The 20,978-nt window shown below is 39.8% G+C and overlaps 1 protein-coding gene across 1 annotated transcript in view; it reads right to left on the bottom strand.

Annotated features, from left to right (window-relative positions):
• Window positions 1-4,066: 4,066 nt before the first annotated feature.
• The window catches only part of b3gat2 (beta-1,3-glucuronyltransferase 2 (glucuronosyltransferase S)), a 47,521-nt gene continuing 30,609 nt past the window's right edge, over window positions 4,067-20,978 (bottom strand). Inside the window, exons 3-4 of the mRNA XM_054600496.1 lie at window positions 14,389-14,537; window positions 4,067-4,290 (exon numbers count right to left, since the gene is read on the bottom strand). Coding sequence (XP_054456471.1) covers window positions 4,204-4,290; window positions 14,389-14,537 — 236 coding nt within the window. The 3' untranslated portion in view covers window positions 4,067-4,203. The remainder of the gene's footprint in view (window positions 4,291-14,388; window positions 14,538-20,978) is intronic.

Raw genomic sequence — 20,978 nt, 5'->3', positions numbered from 1 at the left:
CTTGATATGTGCTATATGGAAAGCTTTTTATAATTGTTTATATCAACCTTCCACAATCTGTTTAACTTTCATTGCAAGGCATAAGACTTGAGCCAACAATGTAGCCTTAAATGTTACAAAGAACAGAAATTATAGTTATAGCATGTCGCAAAAAGACATAGTACATATCATGTAGAAAAAGTCAATAAAAAAAATCATATTATAGCATGTCAAAAAGAGTCATTAGAAATAAACAGAGTAAAGATTGTTAATAAAAACAGTGTAGAATGTCGAAAAGTCATCCACCTGTTTAAAAAAGTCATATTATGGCATCACCTAAAAGGTGGAGTATAATCGACCCAGAAATTCAAAGGAGACGCAGGATTTGCACGAAACTTGACGACTCTTCCATAGTTCCCACTGACCATGTAGACACCAGTCCACCTGCTACCGACTATATGATGTAACACAATAATAACGTCATCAGAATTTTCAGTTTCGTTCATTTCAATTTGAATCATGTTGCACACATTCAAACCAAATAAATGAAATAAAAAAGTGTATTTTTGCACTGATCTTTAATCTCCTTTCCTTTCATTTATTTGTTAACTACTTCATAACTTCATTCATTAGCTTGTATGAAAGTGTGTTTATAGGAAAATGCTAAATGACCCATTTCTGTGACATTGGGATCTTCCTTCAATTACAGGAATGAAAGTCAGACTGCGTGGCCATTTTTATCACATTAAGAGGGTGGTAGAGGATCTTATTGGAGACGAGTGGATGTGACTTTGTTTGTTTGTCTGTTTTTTAGTCTTTGGCATTGACACTCAGACCTTTCCAATAAGCCTCATTCACACACAGCGGGTACAGTGTTTGAACCTTCACTTATCATTTTTGTCTACAAGCATGACATGTTGTCTGTGACATGGTACAATATTGTTCCATTTATCACAATGCCATAATGAACTTTGTTATAGATACATTGTAGCCCAACAAGTACTTTTCACCTGTTGAGATACCTTTAAAGGGTCAATAACTATGAAATGAAGATACCACTCAAACTGAATAATCACAATTGTGGCCAAACAAGTGTTTACATTTAATTAGGCATGACATTTACGTGATATATGCCATACTATTGTTTCCTTTAATATTTGTTTGATATGTCTAATATCCTCCTATTTTTTGGTGTCTTATAAACCAATGAGGGTTGGGCACGTTATGTGCATGACACGAAAATAAAGATATCTATCTATCTATCTATCTATCTATCTATCTATCTATCTATCTATCTATCTATCTATCTATCTATCTATCTATCTGTATAGCACGAGCAGCAATTACAAAGTGCTTTACAAGGCAGAAATAAAAAGAAAAAAAGGATTCGAAACAATGCCAAATACACACATATTTCGACCCAAACCCAAAACATGGTCAGCAAACTACAGCCAGCCTTCAGGTGGATCTAACAGGATGTAAATGTTCTACTGCGTGTTAATTGGCGGATCGCAAACCAACAAACTTTAAAATTGCATATCGCCACATACTGAGTGTCGAATAATGGCATAATGTCTGACTACTGACTATAAGAAAGAAAGATGAGAAACAAACAAACAAACAAGAAAATTAATGAAACATGAATAAATTAATTTAAAAAACTACATCCTATTTCCTAATCCTGCCAGTATTATATGACCTCAGTAATGATTTAAACTCCACTCCTGCTCTGTCTCATGTCGTCATTGTTCTTTATGTCATTATATGTATTGCACCCCGTGACAAAGTCTTCTAGGGTGTTACATATGTTGCTACACATAAACATATTCATAAATCTAATATGTTCTTCAGGTTTATTTCCAATGCGTTTACATTTTCTGGTATTTTGTACAAACAAAAGTGGTTTACGTGCATTTAAAAAAAAGGATTTTCCTGTTTTCATCTTCGTCCAATGACTCTTTTCAATCTGTGAGACCTCCAGCTGCAAAATTGGATAAATCACTTTTTCACTTTAAATATTTTTTTAACACATAGTCAATGGGCCATCTTTTCATCCTCACAATGCTATAGGATAGATGTGTTTATAGGTCCGGCCATATTGCTCATGAACTCACATGACCTGCAAACGTCCCTGCTGGCTCATCTTTGTTTTATTGGACCCACTGGCTTAAAAAGGATTTGATCAGTCCCAGTACTGCTTATTCTGGTCTGGACATCACCAATGAAGTCTTCTCATACCACACACTGCTGGAAGTGTAAGTGTAATGTTCTTCTTTGAGGGTGGGGGACTTACCTCAATGTACCAACATTTCATCAAATATGGCTGAAATAAACACCACAGCTGCTTTGTTCATGTCGGGGAAGCCACAGATTGGTCGGAAAACCAAATGCGTCGTGTCCCGGTTCATTACATCATCTGGAGGCGCTGAGTGAATTTCACCGCCGGCCGGGGCAAATTTGTGTTTATTTGCTTCTTTGCAGAAACCGCACGCAAAGTTAGCGTCAGGATTGATTTTAACAAACCAGTAGATGTTCTGTACATTTGTGAGACAGTAAGAGTACCAAAGAAGAAATAAGGCATGAGAAGCCTGCTACAACAACATATAATTGGAGAAAAAAATATTTGGGCTTTATAGACCAAATATAGGAGAAAAAATGAGGACATTGTATTTTTTCTCATCTTCTTTTGGAATTTTATTTGTTTGCTCTTTTTTTCTTTGCCAACTTTTACAAGAGGGTCATTAGAAATAAAGGCTTTTGACTCCTGGATTCAATCCTGTTTTTTTTTTCTTGTTTATGTGTTTACATCATAAACCTACACACAGCGCCCTCTAAACTTCAGTGATCAGGACAATTCTGCCGATAAAATACCCTAAAGAAAAACGATTATTTCTCATTTGAGTTGTTTATATCCTTATATTCATTCCTCCTGTCGTCAAGTGCGTTCCCTTCTGAGGTGAGTTCTCTTTGTTGTCCTCCATCGCTTTACATTATTAATGGCAACTTGAAACACAACTTGTTACTTTGCGCGGGCCGCTTCCAAACCCGATCACACACTTCAGACACAGACTGAGAGAACGACGGAGGGCGATCCAGCCCATCACATATGATCAGTTCAATGACGTGGCTGGTCCGGCGTGAGAGGCTGAGCGTGGAGTGTGCATTTATGCATCGCTAAATCATTACCGCGTCAACTTTGAGATATTAATGTGATTCATTAAACACAGGCATGTTCTGCTTCTGTCGGCCATTGATTTTTAAAATTTTACAGGTATGAAGCATAAAGAGGGTGAAACGCAAAGGAGTGAAAAGTTGATGCAAAAAAGGAATCCCTTCCAACATTTTTAATGTCCTTCGTGAGAGAGGGGGAGATGAGAGACGAGAAAAACGATGCCAATTTCGAGAGCTGGAGTTGGAATGTGGTTAGCCTAGCTTAGCTTAGCTTAGCGTAACGACTGGAAGCAGGGGAACACAGCTAGCTTGTCTTTCTCTGTACTTCAATAATACATCTACCAACTCGTTTAAAGCTAATTAACACATTGTTTCTAGCTTGTTTAAAATGTTATTAAAAGTTACCTGTTGCCGGTGTTACTTGTTGAACACTTGTTTATCCGGTAGTACCTCGGTAGTACATAGATGGCTAGCTGTTGTTCCCAAATAAATATTTATTTCCATTTAATCCACAAATAAAATGTCTGCATATGTGCAGGTGGAATGAATGATGTAAAGAGTGTTAATATGCGCTGCTATGCATACTGATGAAGTATGGGGAGGGCAATCGTCCCCTGGGCTGTTAAAGAAACAATATTGTAATAACACTGCCATAACATATAGGCTTTATCTGGACCAGGAGCCTTGTTTGTATGGTAATTATATCACAGAATCACAGTTCATTTGACAGTGATGTATTAATGATTAAAATGACATCAATTATTCACATGGCACTTCAGCAACATGAGTTTTTTTTTTTTTTTTTTTTACATTTATACTTTCACATCAACAAGCCGTGGATGGAGGAAAATTAACAGTCTGAGTCATTCCAGTTTTGTAAAAACAGAACAAAACCATAAGCCAGCCAGAGGTCTTGAATCATGCAGCTCCCTTAGAGTCTGTGTCCACCGTGAGCAGATTGTATCAACCCATGCAGTCGTTAGTCCCGGCCAAGAGATGACAGGCAGCCATAGTCAGTGTCTGGTTTAGGATCCGATGCTCAGGCTCCTCCCCTCACACCTCAATGATCGCAGTGTCTTTCCGATGTTTGGGCTCGTTGGCGAGGTGTGGTTTCTCCGTTCGAGTGTGCCAAACCAGCACCTGTAAAAGAGAAGGAGAAAAAGGAGTGAGTGGGAAACTGCTGAGTGTGGAAATGCTGGACACTAAATAAAGAATGTTGGATAAATACAGCACGGATGCAGGTGGATGCCAGAGCTTTACTGATGCTGTGTACAAAGCCTAACAATGATGTTTTTATTGGATTAAAGCGGCTAAAACTTGATATTTTGTTTGTAGAAACATGTCTGAAAACCACTGAACCTAATCACTGTGGGGGCTTAAACTGTGTCCCCACCAGGGATAGAAATAAGTCAGCAGAGTCAGTGAGTTAGAAACCAGAGATCAGAGCTGATACACTCGGGTGTTGGTCATTTTGACACAAAGATCTGCGACATGCTGGATGACATTATACGGATTGACACCCCTGAAGCTAAATATGGAGGGAACCAGTTTCTGGTGAACATGAGTGATTTAATGTCATTTTTGAATCTGCCCCGGTGGCACCGATGACGAGCATTAATAATAACTATATAGAGATAGCCAATCTTTTCTCTTAGTGTTGTTTACTTTTGTGGGTTATATAAAGGCATCAGAATTCAATTGATATGGTTTCATAACCAGTTAAAAGTTCCTCTCAGTAACTTCAAATAGGACCTATTTTCTGGGTTGCCCAAACACAATGACTGTGGTGGAGCTGGCTGCGATGTGAGGGTCACTAGCTATAGTCCTGGTCTGGCTCTTCTGGCTAATGTGGTATTAATAAAAGGCCAATATATTTGTTTAAAGCCACAAGTTTTTGGTATTTTCCTCGTTTAAAATACTTTTTTTGAAGTAATGGCTTCATTCCTTGATGATGCTCTGATGAAATATCTGTCAAATAAAAGACATTCTATTCTGTAGTCTTTGAAACACAGATTTGCATTGTATCCTCTGTGCCGGGAGGGATTCTGTACACCGGAGGGTAACAAGTCGGACACCTCCCGAAAATGGATCGCATCAAAGCAGCCGTGCACCTCGCCGCAGACGTTTTGTCTTCTGTTTTCAGCCAATTTCACAGCAATATATTGGTGAGAAAAAGCGATGGATGTAAAGATTGATCCTTCCTCCCTCAGAGAGTTCAAGTGGGGTTATTTAAAGAGAGAATGTGTGAATCAGCCATTGGCTAATGAGCCTATAATTCAAGCTTGTGACATTCCTGTGTCCAAAGCAACACACACACACACACACACACACACATTCACAGAGGCATGATTTATTGCTGGCTGCTGCTGTTTCTGGGCTTCTTCAGGTGGAACATGTCACTTCCTGAACACTGTGCTGCTAATTGGCCCGCTTTGCATATCTAACGAGGCTAATGTAGCAGCCACTTAAGCATTACTCCAGAGCTGTAAGGAAAACGATGCCGAGCATGTGTGCGCCTGTGCACACGTGTGTGTGCTTGCACTAGCTAATCATGCAGTCAGAGTGCCCCCCCCCCCCCCCCCCCCCGGACCCACACCTCTCTCTCCACTTCATTCTGCACAGCTCGCTCTACGCTTCCCTCATTCATCACGTTACACTTTTTTCTCTGATGGCTTTGCTCTTGTTTTTTTTACCTCTCTGTCCTCCTTCCTGCTCTATCTTCCTCTTCCTCCCTGAGGCAAAGTGGAGACAAAAAGCTTTACTAGGTCAGACTATTTTTTTTCCCTTAATAGCATGGAGAGAGAGAGAGAGAGAGAGAGAGAGAGAGAGAGAGAGAGAGAGAGAGAGAGAGAGAGAGGGGACAGGCATGTTTCTCCACATCAGGAGGAAGGTTTGTTGAGATGCAGTGGAAGGTTTACCTTGAAATAAGATTCATCTCGGATGATTGCACTTAAGTTCCAGTTTATTGACACTTGGGTCTTATTTTTGTAGCATTGGCCTTCATTTATATCAGTTATGAAAATTTAAATTTAAGTATGGGCAGGGAGCCCAGTATTTGTTTTTGTATCTGTATTTGTTGATTTTTTTGGTTATTTGTATTAGAATAAAAGTAGAAATAGGCATAAAAATACTATTTCTTTGTTTTACATTTCTGATTTTAGGATAACAAATTGTTTATACGTGTCTTCTTCATAAACTATTTTATATATGCGATCGATTTATACACAGTGATGCTTGAAATGATTGAGCATTGCAGATGTGGACTGATGTTTAACACAAAATGAATATTCCTAAAAACCCGCTATTTGTCCTTTTTGATACTATATTTAGCTGCACCCCTATAAGATATTATACATCCTTATAATCAGGGAATTTAATACATTTTCAAGACATTGGAAAAAAGATGATATTTCTTTTTTCAACTCATTGGACGCTAACAATCACTGATATTTATCGGTCCAGCTCGTGCTTACCAATGTTATTGCTGAGATCTAGGAAGTGTTGGTATTAATCCCTCATAGCACAGGAAAAAAAAGTGTGTGCACACAACGACAGCAATTATGGTAGGTCAAAGTTCAATGACTTGGCCGGTCAGTAAACTGTGTGTAACTGTTAGTTTTCTCCTCAAAAGGACTTCCAGTTGGTTTTAAACCTCCATGTTGTTTGACCCTTCGTGGTTCTGGACCTGTGTTTCTACAGATGTCTGAGATCTCAGCAGATAACTTGGTGAGGACACTTTCCAATACGAATACGATTGTCATTATAACTCAAAATTCAAACTACCATTCAAACTTGGGCAAAAATGTAATATTCAGTATTTGTAAAAAATCATTCTGATCTTTGGCGAGCCCTGTTGCCCCCTCAGTAAACTAACCAATTACTCTCTTTCTAATGACAGCTTGTGGAAACTAGTGTGTAGTGCTGAATACATAATCATGACACTAAACCATCTGAGAGTAAAAGTGGGAAATCAGTTAAAATTGTACACCATAGATTTCCATTTTCCTTGCTACTTTCATTTTCTTTCATGTTCCAAATTCCGAGAATAAACTTTCAATCTCGGGACACAAGACGTATGGAGAGATCCCCCAAATCTCTTATCCCCCAAACCAGATCTAGTGGAGGTCACAGATGCATTTAGCCACATTAATAAAAGAATATAAGCAGAAACCTGAGATCCAATGCAAATGAAACAGACGGCGGTGTAGTCTTTCAGTCCATGGCAGCAGACGTCCCTGTGTCCCTTTTCTTTCCTCTGTATCGTTACTTCTTTTTTAACTTCATTTCCAGTCACTTCATCTACCTCTTCTCTCCACACAGGCTTTTACTCCCCCTCCTCTCCTACTCACTCCTCTCTCTCCTTCTCCTCCCGTGCTATCATCTGTCTCTATCCGTTCCGGCCTCCCCCCTCCTTTCTTGTGCTGTCACTGCTGTCTGTTGCCATTACTCTCCTGCTCTAACTACATTACAGCTCCTGTCAGTCGTCCTCAGATACTGACCCGGCCATCGGATGAGCGCTTCTGCCCTCCATTGTCAAGGTCGGGATTGGCGCTCTGTGATATGATCCTAGATGCATTCCTTAAAGTGGATGGAGCTTGGAGCTGGGGTGTGTTACAGCTGCTGGAGTGGGCTTTTATTTCCAATCATTTCAATCACAACTGTGCGGACCAGTAAAGGTGGTGTACAATATAACTGAAGCTTGAGAGGTACTTCAATCTGTCAAACAAAAGGGGTAGTAGCTCAGATATTTACAATTCAGATTGTAACTTCACTGATCAACAAAACCAGGAAATGTGCAAAAACTGATGAATCCAAATCGTCATTTAATGATGTAACTGGCTGTTTTGAACAAGACAATTGCAGAGCCTTTCGCCTTTCTCAAAAAGCACACTTCCGAACAACTTCACACTCAATGCTGCACTTTCTTGTGTACTGAGCAATACACCCGTCATGCGGCATCCTTGTGTCACCCCTCTATCACAAATACCGTTACTTTGGTTCACTGGTTCCAAAAAGTCAAGGTGGTGACGGCCAAACGGAAAACTCAAGACTTCTGTGACGTCAAAACCACTATGTCGGCTTCTTTTATGCAGTCCATGGCTGTACCCAGCATGCTGTTTGGCGGTGTAACAGTTGTGATTGTAGCGTGCTACAGAGAGCGAGCTTACCCAGGTAATAGGGGTCCCTCTCAATACTCTACGCAGTGTGTATACAATCATAGAACGTATGTAAGAAGTGGCGTAGTCACCATGACGTCACCCAGTAGTTTGTGGACTGCATGAATGAAGCAGTGAGTTTGGCATTTTGGCCGTTGCCATCTTGGTCTTTTGCAACCAGATGTGAAACGAGAGAGTTGACAATCGAACACTGAATACGACTTTTTTAGGTGACTGAACAGGTAACAATTAACTTTAATGAACTGAAAACACACAGTGAAAACGTTTAAGTTGTAAGACGAAAACATAGACAACTCCTGGACCGGACAACACCGTGGAAGAGACCTGTCAATCACAAGGTAGCCCCGCCTTAAAGCATACTCAGCTTTATGGTCTATTTGACTCTAAATGGACCATCATTTACTAAATGAACATCATGCTGTATTGAAGAAGACTTGAAACTAGAGATTGAGACCATAAACTCATGTTTACAATGTTTACTGAGGGAATAAATCAAATGAGAAGTAGGGTTACAGATTTCTTACTTTAAAGTTAGATGCACTGCGTATTCTGTCTTCACATTAATAAATTATGATGATGTATTACAGAAAGAGTTACTAGTTGTCTAGTCTATCACTGGATGTGGGTAATAACTTAAGAGAAATGATGAAAATAATACTTTTGACAACGAAGGGGGTTTCTTATCATATGAATAATTCATGATTACTCCAAAAAATTGTATTTTTTCAGTTTGTTCAGTTCCAGTTTAAGGCCTGTTTTCACCTCTGACCACGACCAGGATCATTGCTGGGTGTGGTCAGAAATGTGCTCAGTTGAACCTGTAACCACAACCAACAGTGATGTCACAGGATCCTGAAATCCACATGTATTTAGCAGCAGCAGGGTGAAAAATGAAAGATTTTTAAACAGTGTTAAGTTAGTCTTTGATGAAATGTCACCTTGGTTTTACACAGGAGAAGTTTCCTTGGGTTATTCTCGGGAGGTGTGTCTGTTTAATGCATTTTGTAACAGAAGACGCATGAAAAGGTTTTACACTCTTCTTCTTTCTTTTTCTGTGGATTTGAAGAAAGCTTGATTGATTCCCCAGAAATACTACAATCGGAACAAGGTTAAGCCAACTTTGATGCAATGGTTTGACAGTGTGGAAAATCTACTTGTTTGTTTTCTTGCCGAGACATATCTGTTTATTCAATATGACGTAGAAGTAACTTTAAAATAAATAAATAAGTGTATGTAGTTTGCGGTTGTATGCCTTGTTTACATCATCGTCTGTCCAAAATATCACTACTTCATCATTTTATTCTTTCGCCATTTGTGTGACATTGTCAAAATGAGTCTATCAATTCTTAAGTTATGGCAAAAAAGTGATTTGTTAAGTCAGAGTGACCTTTGACCACCGAATTCTATCCATTTAAAACTTGAAGCCAAGTCGACGTTCATGCTAGATTTGAAGTAAATCCCTCCAGAGATATTGAGTACAATATAGATTGAATATAAGAAGTGGACGTTGTCATGGTGACGTCACCCACTGGTCTGTGGACTGCCATTTTGAAGCTTCTACCGTCCCAAATCCCTCCAGAAGTTCCTGAAAGGACCACATTAAGGGCGGAGTTATCTGCTGGACTAAGTTCCTCTAAAACCATATATGGTCATTTTAACAAGAATATTTGGGTATCGATTAAACAAATTAGATTCACCGTTGACATAACTAGTGAGCCTTAGAGGTGTTTGTTTAAGGTCTTAATACTAAGCCAGGCTAATGTCACCCGGCTCCAGCAACATATTTAACCCAGACATGAGAGTGATATCAGCCTTCTAAAGACCTTATCTTAACTTACAACCAAATAGGTGCTTTTCCAAAAATGTCTTTGCAACTACCATTAGGCAAAACCTCCTGAATTGTCTGATATTTGTGCATTTTTCTTTAAAGATATAGAAACTACAACTTCTAAAATTATTCTTTGTAGACTTCAAATCTTAAATACAATCTATTGAAAGTAACTTTTTTGTTGAATGAAAACTTTGCACATTGTATTTTTGTGTCATCTCCTAATTATTTTAAATGATAGTTGTTTTTTTTTTTCTTCTAAAAAGATCTTCTATTATGATAATTAAACAACAATAACTGGAGCTGCATAACTGATGATCAGTGATGTTACAGCTGCACTACAGAGGCTTCATGAGTGATGATGTCGCTGCTTTTGTAACTGTGATACGTGATTAATGCTGATATCGCATCCTCTGGTCTATGCGGTGCTGGGCGCTGACTGATGATGTCACAGCCCGCTAATGGCCTGTATTAATATCGGCGGCAGGGCCCCTCCATTAGTGTAATGGGGCTGATAATGATGATGATAGTTTCAACACAGGGCTGTCTGCTGTGGCGGCAGCAGCCAGCTGTAAATGATGATCCGGCAACCCAGGGGGGGTTACCAGGGGGGGTCTTTATCTTTATTCCCTGCAGGAAACATTTACCCATAACCCACCAGTGACTTACAGTGCAACAATTTGACCTGCACACATACGGTGCAACAGTGAATGTAGTTGAAATTAGCCTCTCGTGATTATATATAACAAGCATCTTAAGACTGTATTATAAAATGCACTACTCAGTGTTAGAATTGCAAATCACCTCAGTGTAAACTCTGTCTAACAAACCATTTTGAAATAGTACTAGAAAGCTGTTTTCCCCCGCTTTTATTTACTATTTTGTTATATTTCCTTTCTTCCTTTTCCCCTGTCATTTTTTATAATTCTCGTGGTAGCCTGACTTCCCCTTTTTTAAAAAGACATGGAAGATCCAAACCTCGACGTCTGTGGGGTTACTCCATTTGTTGTTGTTGTTTTTTCTTCAAAACCTACTGCGAGAGTGGACTAAAGCATGAGCATCTTTCTGTGGGCGGAGTACCTTAAATGGATCTGAGGTTAAATAGTCAAACGAAGACTAGAATTAACCGACTTGCGGTTCTATGCCTCTGTGGACCAGTCAAGTTGCAGTTTACTCATGTCTGTCCAAAATGTCATCATCTTATGATTTGATTTTATTAGAAATCTGAGTGAAATTGTCATAAAGAGCATATGAATACTTGCGTTATTGCCAAAAACCACCAAGTTCTTATCAGTTAATACTTGAGTCCAGAAAGACCTTTTTGCCGGATTTGAAGAAATTCTCTTCAGGCGTTCCTGAGACATCGCATTAAAGAGAATGGACCGAACGGACAGATGTATGGATGGACAACCAGAGAACGTAATGCCTCCAGCCACAACTGTTGCCAGTAGGGAGGCATACAAATTGTCTTTAAACAATAGTAATTCAAAGTTGAAAGCTGGTTTACAGCTGATCATGTGTGGACTGCTGAATGGTGCTCCGATCAGGATTTTTAAGGGCCGATCACCGATTGGTGGAAGCGCAACACATAACGTTTTAGAACCAATGTTGGGTGATAACAATCAATGGACGATGGTCAATCTCAATATCGAAAGAAAAATAGCCACAAAAAATGTCCCCAAGCGTGGATGAGGATGAGAAATCTATGCATGTTTTTTATTCATTTATTAATTCATGTCTTTTTATGATCTACACTAAAACATGCTGAAGACACGTGGAAATGTTGTTGAAACATGTTTGTGTCGACTGAAGGTTGGTGTGGTGGATTCGTGGGGGATACATTGGTCACTTCTGATTGGATAGTTTAAATAATCTCCCTCCCAAACAAGAAATGACTACACTAAATGAGTACGTGAAATGAGATGGCAATTCAGTATCAGCCTATGACTAACATACCCATTTCTACTATTGCCTCTAACTGTATCAGAAAAACAATTTATAAAACTAACAAAATACAGAATAGAAAAAGCTGTTATTTAAAAACTCTGTGATTGTTTGGAACCAACAGGGACGTGATGTTTATTTCACCTCTTCCTTGAACCGTAAAGATGTAATAGAATCCATTTCTCAAGGAGTGCTTAGAGGCGGCTCCGTGATGGTTGTCAAGAGGATGAGTGGCTTCATAAAGCCAAGTGCCAACAGGGGCTGTGGTGACTTGAGATGAGCTGCATCGATCTGAGCCGTCTAAGCACACAACTAGAATTGATAGCACCATAACGCCATTTCTATCCAATCCCAGGTCTGTGTGTGTCTAAGTTTAGCCCGAGCCAGCAGCCTAATCCATGACTCATGCAGTCAATAGTGGAGAGCGATACCCCATGGTTAGTTACTTCTGGGAAAGGCAGCCATTATTATGAGTGCAGTTTAATATCTGCCACACACACAAACACAGTAGACGGATGAACTGGGCGTTTATTAAACCCTAGTCAGTGCCATCCACCTCCAGTATGCAGGATGCGGTCTGACAACGTGCTTATTATATAAGGGACCAACCCTGGCCTGAATAATCAAACAGCAGTGACTGTGAGAGGTGAAATGGAGAACAATCACTTTGATTTTATAGAGAGCACAAACTGCATATTGTGCTAATGAAGACATGACCTTTGACCCTTAAAACACAGGTGAAGGGGAAAGGAGTGTGAGGGGGTAATGCAAAGCTTCCATTTGTGCCTGTCTATTTCATAAATATATCTGATATATACTGAGGCTTTAACCCTTAGTTGTCAGAAATTGTCGAGAGTGCTTTATGAATATTTTCGTAAATATTTTCTAAATGTGTTTTATGGAGATGGATGCTCCTCCTACAAATATGATTTAGTTTATATTCCATCAAAGTTTACAAAAAACTAACAATTACAACCATGTCCCTAAATGAAACTGTTAGAACCCTAAGGTAAAAAGAAAGTCTGACCTGAGTCTGTTGACATGCTTTTTAAAAGGCGGAGTCTGTGATTCTAATCCAATACACTTCTTGTCAAATTCAGCAAATATCTCCTCAAGCAAACACTCTTTGACAGCATTTAAATGCCCAAAAAATGTGGATTAAAGTTGTGTATTTAGTTTGATTGAATCATGTTTTGAATTTTGGAAATGAGGACTGAGATAGCAGCTCACGCTGCACCGGCAGCAGCGCTCGCTGTGCACTATGTGTGTGTGTTTTTTTTTAATAATTAATATACAGAACAAGTTTATAGATTATGCATTTAAAAGGGCATGGAGAGAAAACACAAATATAGAAACGACATTGACCGTGCAGTCACTTTTCATTTTTCATGTCAACACACACAAAGTAGATACATTTTTTCCCCCAGTATTTTCCTAGGACCGACCTCCTCTCATTGGCCGTTTCAATTGTGTGTCTGAAGCCTGAACCCGTGCTCTGCTTCCACACTGGAGACTTTCCAGACTCTGAATGTGGGATTTCTAGATCCTAAAAGCACTCACTTGACCAGTTTTTGGGGTCACAGACGTGCTCCAAGGCCTCCAGTCTGGCAAAATGACGGACACTCTTTAACCTCAGGTTCCCCCTCAGGTATACACTGTTAGCTCTGTTGGAACGTTTGCCGTAGTTGTTTCTGTTAGCCCTTTACACTGTTTGTTACAAGCCACCGGCTCAGGCGTTGCCATGTTGAGAGGCATTGAGAGCCAATGCTCTCAATCTTGTTTTATGCACCTTTAAAGTTGGTTGGGGGTGTCTATGATTTAACAAAGACAGCTATTGGCAAAAAAAATGGGCTATGATAGCTCATTGGGACGTGATGCATAGTTTAAAAAATGGAAGGTGTGCATGCAGTGGGAGGAAGTCTAGATAAAAATAAAATTGGTTTCAAGTGTCAAAAGCAAATTCATTTCCCATGTACTGTCATGTTGTGCAAGGTGCCGGTCTTCAGTATCAGTCCATGAGGTAGAAATAACACCTGTGGAACATCCGTCAAGCTTCTTTGTGCATTACACAACTAATCTGGTTGATAGGAAGTTATTGAGGATGAGCTTCGCCAAATCTCTAAATATTGAGCTTAAAAGTATCTACACCTTTGAGTTTTCACAACGAGTCAATGTCCTCTACTTCAGCGTGAAGTTGTAAGCGCCACATAGGCCCTTGACCCAAATTGTTACATAGTCCAAAGCCTTTCCATCTGTTGCCATGGGGCCAAGCGGCGCCCGGTTACTCACCCTGGTGCAATTGTTGGCCTTGGGCTCCAACTCGGTGACCTTGGTGATCTGCTTGAGGAAGTCGGACTCCTGCATCCCCGGCTGGGAGCCGCGGCGCTTGAACTGAGCCCGCGGGTTCGCCAGGATCACCTGGAGGTTCACCGCAAAACCTGAGGGGGGGGAGATAGGGATGAGGATAAAGAGGAGGAGGAAGAGCGGGAGGAAAGAAGGGAGAAAGGGAGGTTAGCCAGCATGGATTAAAAGCACATTACGAGTCTATTATAATCACAGCAGAAAATGACAGTGCATTAGTGTATCTAATGACTGTAATATGGCTGATATGAAATTCCTTTACCACAGGGGTCTGCCGTTCTCCTGTGATAATTGCTCTATAGATGAGAAGGGAAAGCATGAGAATGTCAGAGGGAAGTCAAACAGCTCATGATGCCAGTGTGTTGTGGCAGAGGTGGGGATTAATGGCTGAACCAGATTTAATCATCCTTATTAGAAAAATTGGTAACGGTGGGACAACATGTGACCCCCTCATAATTGCTCGGAGAGACATAAGCTGTCCTGCAGTACAACCAGAAATATGTTTTGAAGGTTGAAAAAAAAAAAGATTCCAATTGTGAGATTAATGTTCAAATTATTTTTTTTCGATGAATCAAATAATCCACGTGTTTACTTTCTGTACTTTGAGGCCAAATTAAAGGCAACAAACTAAACCAAAAGCTACGGCTGACCTCTCCTCCTGCTGTGCTTGACCTTGCTATATTTGCGTGAATAACACGCTGTTCGCACATCTGATGTGTTGTCCGACCCCGCAGCCAGGGGTCTGACGGTGACACCTCATGTGACTCTTTTACATCTTTTTAGCTCCACCTCTTTAGCTGTTCGGAGTGCGAGTGCCAAGGAAAGAATAGGAATCCTTGGAGCTTTACTTATAAATTGTTGTTTTCTTCAAAGTGGTAGTTTTTTGGCAAATATTCAGCAAAGTGTCCCTCTGCTGGTCTCCATTCTAGTCTGTAGTTTGACTGTTTTATATAAGTATATCAATACAAAATGAATAAATTCTGTATTTGTATTAACGGATGCTATTGATATCCAAGACTCTAGCCTCTAAATGCCTCAAGTTGTTATTTAAAACACATTGAACTGATGATTGTTGGCGCTCTTTTTTTTTTTTACAGAACATACTATATGTTTATCACTAGATGGGTAATCCTCCATTTGGTCGTTCTTTGGTTATAATAAAAGTGTTTTATTACGTATACTTAAAAAAAATTATCCTATGCAATCGTTGTGATGATTTCCATTCCATAATAATGTCACAATATGGTAATGATTGTTCTAGGTAGTAGCAAACCCTCAGGGTTACCAGGTAAATGGAGTGAATGGCTTGTGAAAAACTTTAGATTCTGGTTGCTAAATGCGTGAAATTACAAATTATTGGTCTTCATTTTTTTGTTACCAGGATATGAATGGGATAATACCCGTCAAGGTATCCAATATCAGCAATTAATGGAAGACACCAGAACCGTAAGACGCACAGCTTCCGAGTTTTCTAAAATGTAAACTATTCCTTTAAACCTGGCAACACGGATGTGCTTTCCTGCATTTCAATTTTTGTCTCAGATGTTGGGGGTTCACACTTATACTTGAAATCACCAAAACAAAAGCCTTTTAAAATGATCTATTGGATTTCTTTTCCACAGGCATAAAGGACATTGATGAAAAACTCAAACTGACTCAGTGCCAAGTCCTGGCAAGTTAATCAACCTTAAATCAGTGGCTGCCTGGAAGGTGGGAAAAACACATTGCAAAATCCAAACACTATGGTGTAGTTTAAGGCATAATGTAATTTCTTGTAAATAGGCTAAAACATGGGTAGGGTCCTTAAATACCCCATCAAGACAGCAAAAACATAAGTGTAGGTGTAGTTATGTTCTTAAGCTGTGCAGCATTTCTCAGAGGGATGCTGAAGTTTCTGGTTTAGAGCGTGACAGGAGGATATTTTCAGAAATTGCTGCGATCCTCCATGCACAGGGTCTCGGCATAATTACTGAATATTTATTTATGTAAATCGTTAGTGGGTGGCACGCCTTGGCAATCAGTGCACTAGTACTGGTGGTGAATTACCCCCCCAAGTAATTCACCACCCTTCGCCTCCTCTCTGTTCCCTCTCGCCCTCTGGCAGAACAGAATTTTCTGCGGAACTGCCACATGGCCAGCAGTAATGCGAGTGTCAGTGTGGGTCACGCAGAAACAAACCGTAGACATGCAAATTAGTTTGGCTTATCATCACACTAATGTAAAGGCTTTAGTGTGCTGCATTCGAGGCCAGGTCAACCATCACTAACACATCCAAACCTTATACTCGCTCGCACATACAGGAACAAATATACATACCAAGGTGACGGAGAGCTAGTTCAAAGACTCTTACTGAACCAGTGATTACAGACTGAAGGTCCTACTGGCACTGATAACCACTATATTTAAGGGTAACACAACAACACAAGGCGATTTCAACAAAGTAGCTGCCTCCTCTAGCATATCACTTCTAGAAACCACACTGCACACATGCATTTTTCAGAGGGGTCATGGCACAGCCATAGTACGGTAACAATGAATCAGTTTCTGGGCAGCACCCTGGATGATGAACTGGCTCTTCTTTAGCTACCAGTCCGTGCTCAATACTTAGTCCATACAGGGACTTGAACTGGCGACCTTCCGGTTCTGAAACCAATTCCCATTATCATTCTGGTATCTTGTATTTCTTCAAACCAATCACCAAAGTCTTGGGCAGCACTAAGCACAGGATGCAGCGACGTGGCCCTTTCGAAATAGATATCAGAAGCTGAGGAGAATGCGGCCAATGGCAGGCATAAACCCACAGGCTACATCCAGTGAGTGAGACTAATGCCCCCCAAACAATTTAACAATTTTAAGGCACAAAAAGCTAAAATGCTATAAGCAAACTCCCACCGTTGCACAATACCTACACAAATAAACCCACAGACCCTGATATAATACCTATACAGCTGTTAGGTTACGCTGGTATCAGGCTCATTACTGCTCTGTGTGCGATACTGCGGGCTAATCACAGAGATGAATGCAGCTCAGGTGGAGCGGATAGATATGAAAGCAATTACGAGATAGGCATCTTCTAACCCCCAGCCGGCCTCGGCGATATGGAGATGGCAGTTTATCCGAGCCGTGTTTGCCCGAGAGGCTACTGTCCAGACTCTTCACTAACTTTGTCCCACTTTACTCCTGACCCACTCTGGCTGACCTATATGACTGCATGTGCCTAGTGAATTCTACGCTAGCCTTTTTATGGAGAAAATGAATTTGCCTGTAGTACAAGTGGAAGTGGAAATGTTTAGCAACCACTTTTTTTTCTGTATAAATTGTGGGGGCTTAACTAAATCTCATATGCGAACAGTTCTGTCCGAGATTCAGATGTGTTAGGCCATTAGCGGCTAACGTAGCAGCAAGCCTCGAGCAGAGATGAGGAGTCTGATTTTTTCCTTCTAACTCCAAATGCACCAGGATTTTTTCATTTTCAAATTTGTGCTTTTTTGCACCAACCGACGCTGACTCAAGTGACATCACTTGAGGTATTTTTGTAATCTGACTTCACACAGCTCCCTCTGGAGACAGAAAAAAAGATTCATTGACTCTTCGCATTTGCAGTTCTACTCCTGATCACCTGTAAACAGACACTCTGGAGTGCAAAATGGTTGGAATTCCCCTTTATGGTGGCTATCCATGGTCACCAATGACTTACCTTGAGACATCACCATGTCAAACCTAGCCTCTGACCAACAAGTTGGTGCATGAAAAGTTATCCTAAAAACAATGTGCGGCATTTGACCCTTCAACCATATAAAATGGACCAATTGGACCAAATGGCATACTTCTACCTATGGAGATAATATTAATAAATATTCAGCAAAAAGCACCACTGTTAAGTATATAAGGAAAGAGAGGAATTACTTATTATGGAAATTTGTAAATGTATTTAATAATTGAGCAAATTGCTCAATCTAGAGCGTTTATATTTAAACTTGATGCCGCATATTTAAATGTCATACTCAAGAAATAAATTAAGGTCTGACAGAGTCCCATAATGAAGCATAAGTGGAAATCACTTAAAGTTTTGGCCAAATCAAAGTTGAATTCACTTTATCAATTGATATGATGAATACCAATTAAAAACTAATCAATTTTCTCATTGAAATTCTGTTAGCTTCAATACGAGCAATGTAAAACAGCCTTCAGCAAAGTTTTGAAGGAATTATACCACATTTCATATGCAAGTAGATGACATATGGATTTATGATATAGTGAACTATTATTGTATAATACACGTGATTATATAATTTTATCCTACATTTGTGTGAAATTGTGATAATTAGCACATGAATTCTTGAGTTATTGGCAAAAATGTGTGTTTTGTGAGGTCACAGTGACCTTTTATCACCAAATTCTAATGAGGTCATCCTTTAGTCATAGAGGAAGTTTGTGCTAAATTTGAAGAAATTCGCTGCATTACATTACAGTCATTTAGCAGACGCTTTTATCCAAAGCGACTTACGTTCCTGAAGTATCGAGTTCACAAGAATTGTCTGGATAGACGGACGGACAACCTTAATATATAATGTCTCTGGCCACAGCTCTCGCCGGCATGGAAGCTTATTAAAAAAGCATTTTTGCTCAGATTTTCTGCATCACCAACTAATTTAAAGTAAGTTTGTGCAACTGTTGCAAAGCTTCGCTGGGTTGCATTACTAATGTGACATTACGGCTGAACAAGTTTGCATTTATAATGTATTCCTCCATCTGAGAATCTAAACACTCTAAACACTCTCCCTCCGAAGAGAACCAGGGCACCAAGGTTCATGTAATCTTTTTATAGCCGATTTCAATCCAAAACTCTGAACGCAACCAGGTTAGGTCTGCAGCATGAGTTACAATGGCGATCTAGCCGGGTTAAAAGAGCGCCAACTTTCATGACATTGAAAACTGTTGTGGTAAGGCTTTCGACTCAACGTGCCTCGATAACCCACTGATCTGGCTTTGTGGGACGCCCCAGCATTTCCATCTGTACACATAAGAAAATGTAATGGTTAATTATCTCGAAATGTTATGTCCGCAGAGGAAATCGCCACGAAATGATCTAAGCTAAAGGAGATTAAAAAGAAGAGAAAAAACTTTTTTTATATTAAAAAAGTAGTAACTTTACAGTTGTGTTGCATTATATCTTATTTAAAGAGTCTAGGATCATTTATTGTCATTATGCAACACAGGGATGCACAACGAAATTCAGTTGTAGCTCATTTGTAACAAAACAAACATGATAACACTTAAACAGAACTAAACAGTTCTCTGGGCAGATAATATGGACATTTTCATGTATTACATTTTAAAAAAATCTAAATCAAACATAGCATGAAAGAGAAAACGGATCTGTTAAAAAGGGTAAAAGAGTACTAAATATACATACATGAAATGCGAAAACACTGCCTGGCACGTCCTCTTGGTCTTTATTGATTTGTCTTATTGGGGTGTTAACTGACGTTTTGGTAGCCTGAGGGAACTATGTGATCACTCTGTTGTCCTCTAGGTTTACACGCCTCTGTTCCATCCCCTCGCTCTGTGAGTCATTTTTAATTCAGAGGCCGATATGAAACACTAAAGAGTTTACCTCCAGGGCAAAAACAGATGAGCACACTACGACAGCGCGGTATTAAAATCATACGCAGACGATTAAATGAACTGTTTAGGTAACCCTCCGTCACCAGTTCATGTAACACCACGGTGGTCCGCTGAGATCCCCTTTAGGAAACGTGTATATCTGCTCCTCAGGGTTGTGTTTCCTATATTAAAAAACATCTCGGAATGAGTAGAAATAGTAGAAATGTTAATCTTATGACCACCACAATGGGTGCCAGGTCCAGAAGTCTATTCAAAAACAGTCCTAACTTCCTTCAGAAGACACAGTAAATACATTATTTACCACTAGAACGGTCTCATTAGCAAATCTGGTTTTTTTCAATGAGCATCTGGGTGATGATTCCAAAGATAATTGCTCTTTAACGGCTTGAAAATAAGTTGTTTTCATGTAAGCAGTAAACCAAACTCCAGTCCTCCAAAACAACCCCTCAGAGGCTTATTGTGATATTACAGACCTCCATATCTTCTCATAGTCTATTAGCAGAATTAAAAAAGTTAAATAAAACATGAGGGAAGCACTTAATAGTAGTTGGTAGTTAGAGAAGTGGGGTTCAATACCGGAAATCAAGATATTTTCCAGGGATTTTAGCTTAAGTCTGCTCTACTTCTCTCTTGATTTGTTACCTCAGTAAACATTGTAAACATGAGTTTATGGTTTCAATCTCGAGTTTCAAGTCTTCTTCAACACAGCATGATTTTCATTTAGTAAATTATGGTCCATTTAGAGTCAAATAGACCATAAAGCAGGGTATGCTTTAAGGCGGGGCTATCTTGTGATTGACAGGTTGCTACTGCTACCAGAGCCGTATACGGAGTCTCTACGTCACTCCTCCGAAGTCCAAATATGGTAACTTCCGTTCCCTGGTTGCAAA

This window comes from Anoplopoma fimbria, chromosome 6 (genome assembly GCF_027596085.1).
Source record: "Anoplopoma fimbria isolate UVic2021 breed Golden Eagle Sablefish chromosome 6, Afim_UVic_2022, whole genome shotgun sequence".
Taxonomy (NCBI): Eukaryota; Metazoa; Chordata; class Actinopteri; order Perciformes; family Anoplopomatidae; genus Anoplopoma; species Anoplopoma fimbria.
The sequence above is the reverse complement of the archived record's forward strand: the minus strand, read 5'-3'. Positions and strand labels throughout refer to the sequence as shown.